This window comes from Protopterus annectens, chromosome 1.part2 (genome assembly GCF_019279795.1).
Source record: "Protopterus annectens isolate FY-2018-M chromosome 1.part2, PAN1.0, whole genome shotgun sequence".
Taxonomy (NCBI): domain Eukaryota; kingdom Metazoa; phylum Chordata; order Ceratodontiformes; family Protopteridae; genus Protopterus; species Protopterus annectens.
This window is the reverse complement of record NC_056727.1, coordinates 1,170,331,211-1,170,344,769: the sequence shown is the minus strand read 5'-3', so window position 1 is coordinate 1,170,344,769 and position 13,559 is coordinate 1,170,331,211. Positions and strand designations below refer to the sequence as shown.

General features: G+C 44.9%; 1 protein-coding gene across 8 annotated transcripts in view; it reads right to left on the bottom strand.

Moving 5' to 3' along the window:
* LOC122792271 (kinesin light chain 1-like) overlaps nt 1-13,559 on the bottom strand; it is a 1,642,552-nt gene that overhangs the window by 699,756 nt on the left and 929,237 nt on the right. For all 8 annotated transcript variants that reach the window (XM_044060030.1, XM_044060031.1, XM_044060032.1 and 5 more), the window contains one exon: nt 9,831-9,930. In XM_044060030.1, the coding sequence (XP_043915965.1) occupies nt 9,831-9,930 (100 nt within the window). The remainder of the gene's footprint in view (nt 1-9,830; nt 9,931-13,559) is intronic.

Below are 13,559 nucleotides of genomic sequence, written 5' to 3'. Positions count from 1 at the left end.
TATAATCATTGGAACTGGAGGAAACCATGCAGTTAGATGAAGGGTCCAAAGGTTTGGGAGAGGAAGTCCCAATGGATGGAAAATCAGATCCTGACAGGGATCCAGTACCCATGGTGGATACTTCAGATGAGACCAGATGAAGGGGAACCAACCTGGAAATCCCTGCAGTCACAGGTGAACCGCTACCACTGCCATACATTTGGTAACCACACGCGGGCTGTGGTGAGACCGAAGGGTAGGGCTCTGAACTGGTAATGACTGGCTCCCAGCCAGAAGTGAAGATGCCGCCTGGAATGCCTGTTTATTTTGATATGACAGTAAGCATCCTGGAGATCCACAGAGCACATCCAATTGTCCTTGCACAAAAGTGGCAGAAGGGACTGAACAGTGACCATTCAGAACTTTAGTTTCTTCACTGAAAGCTTGAGCTAGCTGAGATCCAGAATAGAACATAAAAAGTCCCCTGTCTTTTTTGGCACTAAAAAGAAGCAAGAGTAAGTGCCAGATACTCTTTTTCCTGCCTCTTGGATTGGTCTTTTTAGCAGTTGTTGTACTTCTTTGAAGGCCAACTCCATTTGACTGGGTGGAACATCTGGGAGATGACATATTACTGGAGGGGGTTCTGAAAAGGGAATGAAATAGCCCCCAGAAACAATACTTAACACCCACTGATTGGAAGTGATGTTCGTCCAGGTTTATGGGTGTAGAGAAATTCGACCACTGAATGCCTCTGGGGCAGACCAGTCGGGCAACATTTCAGAAGAGCTGATGGGGTTGGTCAGAGAAAGTTTCCCCGGAGCACTGATTCTGAGGACCGCCCCACCACTTCGAGGGTGTTGTCGTTCATTGAAACCTCTCCCCCTGCCTCTGGAAGAGGATTCATCAGGAGTGTCCTGAAAGGGAGACTGTGCCTTACGGAACTACATCTTCCTAGTTCTCCTTTGGGTCTTAGAGAAGGACCTCTGGGGAATAGAAATCTTGATCCCAACTGCAGATACAGTCTTATCTTCCTGCTCGCTGCAGGTCAAAGTGTCCCTCACGGAAGATCCAAAAATGCCTGTGCCAGCTGCCCAACAGGTAGCTTCCACCGCACTGGATATTGGATTCCTCAGTGAGGAATTCACAAGGGAAGTCAGAGTGGATAGCTTGGGAGATGCCTTCTTGAGGTCCTCCGCTGGCAACAACTCTGTAAGGGAAGAGGAAAGCTCTTGGACCAAATCACTTTGGAGGTGGATAAAACGTGTCAAACAATTTGTTGCTCTCAGTTCAAAGGTAGCTGAAGCATACATCGGCTTCCCAAAACAGTCTATCGCCCGGGACTCTCTGTTCAGGGGATGGACCATGGAATTCTGCTCTGCTAGTTCCTTTTTCATGGCGGCAGCAACCACAACGGCATCAGCTGGAACTCCTTTGCTCCAGAAAGAACAGTTTGCAGGAGGATTCAGAAACTTGCCAGCCCTTTTTGGAACAGGCTCCACCATGTTCGGTTCCTTCCAGACCCTGCTGGTGATCAGATCCACTAACTCATCAGCAGGGGAGGACACCCAGGAGGTAGACAGGCCTGTCCCGAAGGTCTTCAGAAATACAGACTCCTCTGAAGATGGAGGTTGGGAAGACAATCTGGCCTTTGCTTCAAAAGCTCAAGGATGTCTTCAAAGGAGACATCATTGGACAGAGATCTGGGGGACCTGTTTTTTTCTTCGAGGTCTGTATCTTCAGTAAGGGACTCTACAGTGGAGTCCAAGTGCCTCCTCTTGCACTTTCTCTTATGATGAACCTCCTCTGCTGGGGGCTCCAGGGAGGACTCAGAAGAAGCAGGGACTCCCAGAGAAGAGGAGAGGAGAGGAAAGCTCTTGAAGGCTTAATCGGGAGGGCTGACCCAGGAGAGGATGGAAGGCCTTGCCAGCCGAAGTAGAGATAAGCAGAAAGGGACTTGGAGATGTGGCAGAGGAAACTCCAGACCTGGAGAAGGTTCTCTCTACCACCCAGAAAGTCGAGGGCTGGAATGTTTAAGGGAGTGGTCCCCCGGAGAGGAGGAATGTGTCCAGAGATATACCAGTGACCCCAGATGACACTGGTCCAGAACTACTGAAAGCCAAATTGCCAAGATGAAGGGACCAGCCTGAGAAAATGGTACCACCCCCCCCTGCAGTGCTGGCATTGACCACTCCAGATCAGGGCACACCCTGCTCCGAGGGTGGGGGAGCAGAATAAGCCATTGAACCATATGGTCTCGAGAAAGGGGGATACTCTACCCCACTGGAATCTGACAGCAGACATCCTGGTCATGGAATCCAAAGCCACTGGGGCTGGATGACGAGAACATGAAACCAGGAGGTGCAAGGTTCCCCTGGCTGGATGGGCAGGAGAAGCCAGAAGTCCAAACTTTATTTGGGCCTTGAGGAAGCTGTTCATCTCCCTGTCCATGTCTGAGGGCAAGAGACTCCTAGAAGACCTACAGGGGGAAGAGGAGTGGGTAGACTTGGAGAGAGAGAGCTCCCTGACCTACTGCTATGAGCTGGGGAGCGAATCCAAAGTCTCACAGCCAACTGGGACCTCTGTATAGAGCCAGAAGGAACAACCTCCTCCTCCCAAGATTATAATCGGATCCCACGACCATGTCAGATCAAAAGGCCTAACCGAAACAGCGGACAGATCCAACAAATTGGTTGGATCTGAGGCTGACCTGATCTTAGTCAGATCCGAAGAGGCCCTGGATCAGAGAGACTGCTCCGTGGCTCACGGCTTCGAAAACCTCAGATCCAAGATGGACCAGGCAGGAGTCTGATCTGGAGACTTAGGATCCTACAGCAGGGGTGTCTTTGGGGGAGCTGACTGGAGAGAAGGGGCCTTCCTCTTCAGAAGAGGAAGCCTTTAAGGGGGAAACTAAGAGTCCGCCCTGGACCAGACCCTTTAGCAAAAGCTTGTTGTGGCGCTCCACCAAATCCCTGTGGTTAAATGCAGCACACAGGTCACCCTCAACCTCCAGGTGCGGCGCGCGCAAGCAATATACACACTCCTCGTGCCCGTTGGAATGAGCCATTTTCCGACTGCACAAGGAGCAGTCCTTAAAACCAGCTGGTCTAACAGCCATACTCTAACCAACTAAGTTAACAAACTAAACTACAACACTAAAAAACTCCAACAACAGCAACTAACACAGCCCTAACTGGTACTAGAAAAAGGGCGCCAAAAACCCCAACACCCTAACAAGAAAAAAAAAAAGAGTTATGTACTTACCATAACTTGGCATCTGTGTTATTCTATGTCACTATTCATCACTCTTGGGTCATAGGATCCGAGCCGGCAACTTTATAGACAGCTTCTAGGCTCGAGCTCCTCCCACTCCCATGATCTCTTGCTGCCCTCTAATACCTCAGATCGAGTTTGCCCTGAAGCTAGAAAGCAGTTAAGAAAGACCTTGACCACCAGATAGGACATCTCCACTTCCTCTAGATCCCACAGGACGGGGGAAGGAGGGAGGGACAGTGATAAACAGTGACCTAGGATAACACAGACACCAAGTTATGGTAAGTACATAACTCTTTATCGGATGTTATCCATGTCACTATTCATCACTCTTAGGTCAGAGTCCCCAGCTATCCTAAATCCTGGGCAGCCTCATGGAAGGACATGCTGAAGAACTGTGGAGCCAAAGGAAGCCCTGTTCCTGGAGACAATGTTAAGCTTGTAGTGACTGACAAAAGTGTGTAGACTAGACCAGGTGGCTGCTGTACAAATGCCATCTACGGAATGTCAGGCGAGATAGGCAGTTGACGTAGCCATTGACCTAATGGAATGAGCTCTGATTGGACCTGGTAAGGATAAGCCTTTGGATGAATAGTCGAAGAAAATGCACATTGAAATCCAACAGGAGATAGTAACTTTGGAGACCGCCTGACCCTTCCTGTTAAGAGGGAACGCCACAAACAGCTGGTCAGACCTGTGGAAATCCTTTGTTCTATGCAAGCAGAATTCTAACTGTCTACGTACATCTAGTGTATGCAAAAAATATTCCCCTTTATTAGAAAAATTTGGGAACCCGCGGTGGTGGTGCTGCGGTAGTGTTATCACCTCACAGTATGACACTGTCCGGTTCGATTCTCAGCTACAGCGTCTTCTGTGTGGAGATTTGTGTGAATGGGCATACCTTTGTTGAAGGTTGTGCATCAGGGCTGGTAACCCGGCACGTAAATATCAACTACCAATCATTAGCGGACCGGAGTTCCGCTGTGGTGACCCCTAACCGGGAAAAGCCGAAAGACACAAACATTAGAAAAATTTGGGAAGAAAACTGGCAATTGAACTGTCTGGTTCAGATTTATCTCTGTGGCAACCTTAGGCATGAATGAAGGGTTAGTTCGAAGGGCCACTCTGTCTTTATGAAACACCATGAAAGGCAGCTTGACAGAAAGAGCCTGCAACTTTGAAAATCTTCTAGCTGCAGTTATGGCTAATAGAAAAGCCATCTTCCATGACAAAAACTTGATATCACATGTGGCAGCAGGATCGAAGGAGCTCTGTGTGAGAGATTGCAGCATTAAGAAAAAGTCCCAAAGGAGGGGAAGGATCCTTGACAGGAGGCCGGAGCAGAAAAACACCTTCAAAAAGGCCTTACACAAGCGAGAGGAAAAAGTAGGTTCCTTGCAAATATGAAAGTTGGAAATAGCTGCCAACTGTACTTTGATAGTAGGGAAGCTAGCCCCTTCCTGAAATAGCAAAGGCAAGAAGAGTAAGATATCTGAAATAGAAGCCGAAGCAGGGCTCGGATTATGATGCCTGGCCCAAATAGAGAACCTTTTCTACTTACTCACGTAAACCTTTCTTGTGGAAGCTTCAGAGAGGCCAGAATAATGTTCTTGATGGGAGAAGTCAGACTGGAAATCAAGAAAAATCTTGATGAGTGGATGGGAAATAGGGAATTCACCCCATGGATCACTTCTGTGGCTCTGCTCGACAGGAGCACAGGAAATGAACTTTCTTGGGTTGGCGTAAGCCAGGGAACTTTGTTGGCTAGGCTTACTTAGGCTCTTGGGCCAATAGCCTAGTACCTACCTATGAAACTATGAACCTATGGACTGATTCAAGATTACTGGAAGTGGACAAACCATGCCATCAGGAGAAGAGTCTGGAGGTTGGGAATCGGAAGCTGAGAGGGATGGGAAATTAGATATGGAATGGGATCTAGTACCTAAGGGGGGTTACTTCAAATGAGACCATAAAAGTGGGAACCCACACCTGCCAAGGCCAAAATGGGGCAATGAGCCATGGACCATAAGGCCCTGAGCACAAGATGGGCCTGGGGATGAGAAAGTTCGAAAAGACACTGGACATGAGATCTGATGAGGTGTAACTGGCGGAGTGAGAGCTCTACAGTCTCCGACACTCTGTCCAACTGGATCCCGATGAATTCCAAATTTTGGGATACAATGAGGTTGGATTTGGGGAGATTCACTGCAATCACTAACTGGTTAAACACTTGAAGATGGTATTGAAAGACAGTGGCCAGCCAATGCTTTGTGGGAACTGTGAGGAGTCAATAGTCGAGGTATGGAAATACCTGGAATTCCCGCAGTCTCAAGTGAGCTGCGACCACTGCCATGCACTTGGTGAACACCTGGGGGGCTGTGGTGAGACCAAAGAGCAGGGTCCTGAACTGATACTGATTGGTCCCTACTCGAAAGTGATGATGTCTCCTGGAATGCCTGTCTATTTTTATGCAATACTACTCATCCTGGAGATCCATGGAGCACATCCAATCATCCTTGTGCAACACAGGCACGACAGACCTGGAGATGGAGACTGAGAAAAGGGAATAGAATAGCCCCTGGAAATAATGTTTAGCACCCGACTATCTTTTGTAATATTTGCCCAGGCCAAAGGGTGCAGAGACAAATGACTCCAGACTGCCTCCAGGACAGTCAGGCAAGCACTGCTGAGGCTTCTAAGACCAGGGTTCCATGGAGCCTTGATTTTGCAGGCCCCTTCTGCCCCTGGGGCGGCATCTGCCATTGGCCCTTCTCCTCCGACCTCTAGAGGAGGGCTCATCCAGAGTGTCTGGAAAGGCAGATCGTGACTTGCAAAACCACATTTTCCTGGCCCCTCGCTACATCTTGGAAAAGAAGCATTGAGGAGTGGAAAATCTGATTCCCACAACTGACAAGGTCTTGCCTTCCTGCTCACTGCGGGTAAGAGTATCTTTGGCCGAACAGCCGAACAGCCAAACAGGGTAGAACTATTGAAGGGGGCACTGGTGAAATATACCTTAAAGGACTCCGCTAATCAACAAAGGTGCAGCCAGGCATGACGACAAATAGCAATGCCTTTGCCAGCTGCTCGAGAGGCACCTTCCATAGCGTTGGCAATCAACCTCGTTGATGAATCAGCCAGGGAAGAAAGTGTGGCTAGTTTGTGGGACACCTTACTTAGTTCCTGGCAGGCAGTACCTCAGAAAGGGAAGTGGTAAGCTCCTTGACCAAGTCCCTCTGTAGCTGGGTGAAATGTGCCACGTAGTTAAGTGCCCAGAGAACGAATGTAGCTGAGGCAAAAACCCACTTTCCATGTTTTTCAATTGCCCGGGACTCATGGTTAGGGAGATGAACAGACGTGCTCTGTTCCACCAGCTCCTTCTTAGTGGCAGCAGCTACTACAACTGCATCAACTGGCACCTTTGGACCAGAACCACTTGTCAGAAGAGGGCCTGAGGAATTTGTCCATGTATTTAGGAACAGGCTCCTGGCTCTTTCCATGCCCTGCTGGCAATAAGGTCTACAAGTTCGTCTGCAGGGGGCGGACCCAGAAGGTAGATGGTCCCATTTTGAAAGTCTTCAGAAACACAGACTCCTCAGAGGATGGAGAAAGGGAAGACCAACCGTCTTTAAGCTTAAGGATTTCCAAGATTTCCCCAAAGGAGATATCCTCGGGCGGAGATCTGGGGGACCTGTCCCCTTCCTTGAGGTCCCTAACCACGGTGAGAGACTCAGCAACGGAGTCTAAGTGTCTCCTCTGACACAATATCTTCTGAGGGGCCTCCTCCAGGGGTGGCTTGGAGGAGGATTTGGAAGAGAGGGAGACCCCAAGTGGGGTAACTCCCACCTGAAGGCTAGTTTGTGAGGGCTGACCTGGAAGAGGATGAGAAGAGTCATCTTGGAGGGGCTGGGATAGTCCCTGGAAGGCCGGGGAGGAAACTCTCTGGGAGGAAAAAAAATCCTCTCTATGATCCGGAAAGCCAAAGGACTGGACGATTCCCCATCTGCACCCCCACCAGGAAAACCCGAGTCTATATTAGAACATAGAACATTGAACATTTAACTGTTCGAACCACTAAAGGTCGACCTTTAGTGATCCAACTGTCAAATGCTCATAAAAAAAAGAAATAAATAAAAATAAAAACAAAAAATAAAAAAGCTAAAGAAAGATTTCTGTTTACAAGCTCAATGTTCTGCACTTTTGCTATTCTTGAGTCGACAATGTCAGATTCGACATTGTCGGCTTTCAAGAATGTAATATAGATCCGAAAACCCACCTGGGGAGAAGGACCAGAGCAGACCAGCACCTCCTACCCTCAAGACAGTACCAGCCCCGAGCTGTCGAGGGCTGAAGAGCCAAGGGGAAGGGACCGGTCTGAGAAAACTGGTCTGGAGCCCTCGCCCAGCGACTCCGGGGTGATAGCTTGGGCCTCTCCCTGCCCAGGGGGAGGCCATGCAGAAGTAGTCAGGGACTCGGACGGGGTAGGGATGGAAAGTCCAAAGGGACTCCAATCTTGCTCCTTGTGCGATCCAGGGCCTGAAAGTCAGAAACCAACCTGCTTGGACGAGGAGAAGCCAACAAAGGGGTAGGGGTTGGCCCTCTGGCCAGATGGGCAGGGGACGCCAGATGCCCCAACTCAATCTGAGCCTTGAGAAAGGACCTCATCATCCTGCCCATATCGGAAGGGAGCGAACTCCTAGCGGAAGCAGAGGACCTAGTCGGGGAGGGATGTCTAGATCCCAAGGACCTCCCCTCTAAAGAATGACTCCTGTGCTTGGAGGTAGATGGGGACTGCCCGAAGCCAGAATAGTAGGATCTGGCATCGATCCCGGATCCCACCTTCTCAGATCAGACAGCAAGCAAGGATTTGAATGCTTAGATTCCACATGACTCAAATCAGAGGAAGCTGGATCCGTGACTGGCCTGGATCTGACAAGATCCAAAGGCCTCAATCCGGAGACCTTGGATTCAGGAGTGGACTCCCATGACCTAGGATCTGAGGGCCTTGAAGTGGAAGCTCTGATCAGTGTGCAGAGTCGCTGGACCTAGGACCCGAAGACACTGGATACGAGGCACTAGGACCAGACACAGCCTCGCCTTTTTCAAGGAGGAAAACCAGTGAATCGAGGGGCCTTCCTTTTGCAATCGGAGGGTTCAGACTTGGCAGGGGACCCCCTTGAGCTAACCCTTTTAAAAGGAGCTTGTTTCAGCGCTCAACCAAAGCCTTGGGGTTGAACGCGGCACAAATGTTGCATTCAACCTCCAGGTGATCGGCACCCAAACAATAAAGATACTCCTCATGCAAATTGGATACGGGCATCTTTTAACTGCATGGGGAGCACCTTCTGAAGCACACTGGCTTGTCAAACATGGCGAAAACAACCTTGTGATCTAAGGGACACTCATGACCAAAACCAGAAAACAAGCACAGGTCAGAGCCGGAAAAAACAACCGATCACAGAACACCAAGCACTAAAACACAACTAAGAACTACAGACTACAAAAAACACAACAAACACCAAGAAATAAAGGCCACCACAAAAAAGGATGCCAAAACACACAGGCTAACACACCGAGAAACAAAACAGATGGGGAGGGACTAAAACTACCACTTCTATATGTTAGCACTAAACTCTAAGAAGAAAATACTAATTACAAAATAAAATCTTAAAAAGAAAAAGTTTGAAAATAAAGCTACTTATCCCCACTGGAGACTCGAGCCAGAGAATCTGCATCTAATGCTTAGCATGGCAAACAAGATCTATGGGATTATATGGCAGCAAGGTATCATGGGAGTGGGAGGAGCTTCAGCCTAGAAGTTGTCTGCAAAGTTGCCAGCTCAGATCTGATGTCTGATCCTCCTACCCAAGAGTGAGGAATAGTGACATGGATAACATCAGCTACTAAGCTATGGGAAGGGAGGTAATAACTATCACAATAAGTACAATAAGCACTACACTAAATACTACAGTAGAAGCTAACTAGAATTAAGAAAAAGAGAAAAAAGGCACTTAACTAGCTAGAGCACTGTAAACATGTCCACACAGGACACACGGCAAACGAGATATGTGGGTTATAGGGTGGCAGGGCATCATGGAAAATGCAGGAGCTAGAGCCTTGAATCCATCTGTAGTACACTACCATTTTGGCTACAATATCAGATCCAAGACCTTGTAGTGATGGATGATGACTTGGATAACATCAGATCAGTGAATTGTAAAACTCACTGTTGCAATTTTAAGGCATTTTTGGGGAGGGGTGAATCCTCATGTAACTCACAATGTTCTGCTAACTATTCAGAGGTCACTCTACCTCATAGTAAGTGAAATACTACAAGGTATTGCACCTTTGGACTAGGATACACATTACCCAAATTTCTTAAAAATATTCTTGCAATTCTTTGGATAACAACGAGATCTCAATTAAAAAGGGAGCCATCAATGGATGCACTAACCTACATTTAGAGAACAATACAGCTTGTTGTCAACTATACTCATAAAATAATCTGGAAATAACTACCATACTCCAGGGGCAAACCAAACATGAGAAAACAGATGAATACAACAGATTAATTCACATACCATCCACAGAGCCAAATTCCTTGAGGTGTGCTCGAGTCAGGATTTCCTTGTATAGTGACTCAGCTTCTTTGTACTTCCCTTGTTTAAGGTAACAGGAAGCCTGCAACACAAGAGAATACTTTAACATGTTACATCTAATCCAGTGACCACAGTAGTAACATGTTGCATCTAGCCTAGTCTAGTGACCACAGTAGTAACAAAGACAGATATTACTGCCTGCAAAGAGCTTATGAAAAAAAATGGCTCAGCAAATCCTTCTATTTATACTACATCTATCAGCTAACCTTGTTAGGTTCTGTTAAGCATCTACTAGCACTATCAGCTGGTAAGAACAAAACATTTTATGAGCAAACTGTTTAAAGCAAAACTTCTCAAAGTATTATTAATCCTTGTGTTTTACAACCCTGCTGTATACTCCACCCACCAAAGACACACAAGAGTAAAATTAAAGGAAAACTCCACCTTAGAACTAAAAAAAATGCTTTTTCATTATATATTTGTTTTCAAGTTATTTTAATGCCTCAAAATCAATCCAAGTGCTTCTTTTACAATGTTAATGTGCTTCCCACAAAATGGTGGTTAATGGGGCCCTGCCCTGGTAATGGGATCTTGTTTCCTTGCTTTCATTCCTTCCCCCTGAATACATTTCAAGTATTCTTTAGATGAGGAATGCTATGTACAGGGAAGTGGTACTGTTTTCTCATGCCATTAAGACAGAATGGCAGGAGTGTGAAGCACTGTCATCTAACACATCTTCTGTGACAGAGCTGCTTCTATGTTTCCTTAAGTACTCCTCATTTATATGTTTGTTGGAGCTTGTTCTATGCAATAAATAGCTGTTAGCTACTTCCAACAAAAGAAAGTATATAAATAGCAGGCTTTTGTAATGGATTATTTTGTAGTTCTAAAGGAACTGATAGCCCTGCCCCTGCACTGTCATCCTGAGGTATGAAAACTCTCACTATAGTAAATGTTCCTTGCTGTATCAAGTACAGGTGACAACTACTACTAGAAATTACTCCAAAGCCCGTCTGTCTGCTACTTTCCAATGCCTTCATTAGGAAATTTTCTTCTCTCTTTTCTCTTTTTTGAATGATGTAAAATTAAAATATGCTTCACTAATTCCTTAATTACTTCTGTTATGTTCACCCCCCCATTTTTCTATTTTGCATTTATTTATACTTTGTTAACCAGGAAAGCGAATTGGTCTCAGGAATCTTTTCAGGCATGACCTAGGCTACAATGGCAAAGATAAGAAGAAGTAATAAATGCACTTAATGATACAAAGAAAAAAAATGCCATAAAGATATTTGATAAAGACTGCATGTACAACACACATAGCCAATGTGCGACAGTGAATAAGTAAAACAAACATTTACTAGAATATATACATTAATAATGCTTACCTATACTATGTTAACTTTATTATAAAAAATGAATTGTATGCACCCATATTGAACAACTCACTGAGCTGTAAGATGTTACTGTTCTCTAAATGACTAGGAACCACCAAGTGAATGTTTTATGGCTTCAGAAAATAAAAGGGCAGGGAGATGATTATATTTGCATCACTTTTGTTGTCCTAAGAGAGTATCTCCAAGCAAAAGTATCGCAAGAAGTCTAAACATGGACTTCACTTTTTACTTTATTAAAATAAATTCTTAAGTTAAAACAACACAGTTCATCGCAAATGGATTAAGCGCTTTCATCCTATAAAAACTAGGACTTCATCAGAATCACCATCCATTTATAACCCACTTCCTTTTATATATTTGTCAAAAATATATTTGTTAAAAAATAACTTAAGACATACTCTAGCTTTTAACACAGGCTGTAGAGATATTTTCATTTAAACCTGGAAAATGAGAAGCATGTAATCTGATCTGACATTTAACATCTTTCTCTTCTAACTTGGTTTTGATATCCCCTCCCGTTGGATTAGGTCTTATAAGCTCCAGTATACCAAAACCAAAAGTTTTGTAAGATGAACATGATGTAGAGTGTTTATATAGTGCATTATTTACATTTTGCTTACTAATCTGGTAATGATGTTCATATATTATTCTACGGAGACATCTCTCTGTTTTACCTACATACTAAGCTGGGTACCCCATACATTTAGCGAGGTAGATCACCCCTTTAGACTGGCAATTTCCTCTTATGAAAAACTTTAGAGCAAATGTCATTTTCTAAAATTAAGCCTTATAGGGGTACTGGGCACATGCAGCACACTGTGTGATCCCTTTCCTTTGAATATATTATTTGAATTTATTTAACGTACTTGTTAAAATGGAATATGAGGTCTTTTCCTGTATTTTAATATGTACTGTACCTTTAAGAGGTTACTATAATTAATTAATAAGGACATTTTCACTATATAAAAGGAAGTGGTTTACAAATGGATGGTGACTCTGATGAAGTCCTAGTTCTTACAGGACGAAAGTGCTTAATCCATTTGTGACAAACTGTGTTGTTTTAACTAAAGAATTTCTTTTAATAAAGTAACACGCGAAGCCCATGTTGAGACTGCTTACAATACTTTTGCTTGGAGATAGTCGTTTTGTGTATTGCTGCACTTTTTTTTTTTGGTCCTAAGACAGTATGAAAACATACTAAACCTACAAATTTTGGAATGGAACAACCATTACAGTGAAGCCTAATAACTAGTATGGTGAAAAAGATTTGGGACATGTAGAAAACAGGAAAAAGAAGGCTGAATAGTGCGATGTCCCCACTCTGGCCAGTAATCAAGGAACCTGAATCCTCACCACTGACACTGGAGAGGGATGTTCACTTGGAAAAAAATGGATACACTCAGTATTTCCAGATGCAGCTCTCTGCACCAAGCACAATTTCCCTTATGAGCACACAGGGAACACACTCAGCCCAAGATATGGGTTTCTCCCCTCTCTCTCACCCCAGGTCCAAAGTAAGGCTTGCTAATGGCATAGCTGCAGAGTTAAGTCCTCAGCCGAGTGTCCAAGCCAAGTCCTCCAACACTCTCTATGTGAAACCAGTGCTTCTTGCCCCTGCCCCATGCAGCTGACACACTCTGAGATTTGATATGCATGCACGTGCCAGCACGCGCGCACACACACACACACACACACACACACACACACACACACACACACACACACACACACACACACACACACACACACCTGAGAAAGGCTGGCACAGATTTACTAGCTATGCCCCCTTCTGCCCAGACTATAAGGTAGTTACTGCCCTCAGACACTCCCAAGTCAGCTATTCTAAGGCTCTTACAAGGGTACCCAATTATACTGAATGAAATTAATATTAACATGAATGGTAGTTTGACCAATGCATTAAGGCTTTTATGAGTGGCCACACAGTCACCAAGCAGATATAAGTACTCTCAAATGTTAAAGTATTCTCTAAAAGACAAGCTACAATAAACAATTTAAATATACTTATTATTACATAATAAAAGAACATGAATATACTAAACATCTATTTACAATAAACACCAGAGTTTCAGCCACAGGAAATATTAAAATAACACAGATGACTACATTCACACAGATGCAGAAAAACAGTATTAATTAATTTCAATATATTTTCCTGACTAATTTAAAGAGTTACTATTCCATGGTAACTTATTAGAGCAAGGCAAGATGAAGTAGGTTAGTGATCCTTCAATGTCAGGTTTCCAAATCAGAGTGTCATGAGACTTCAAGTCTCTTCTAGTATTAAAACTTATAC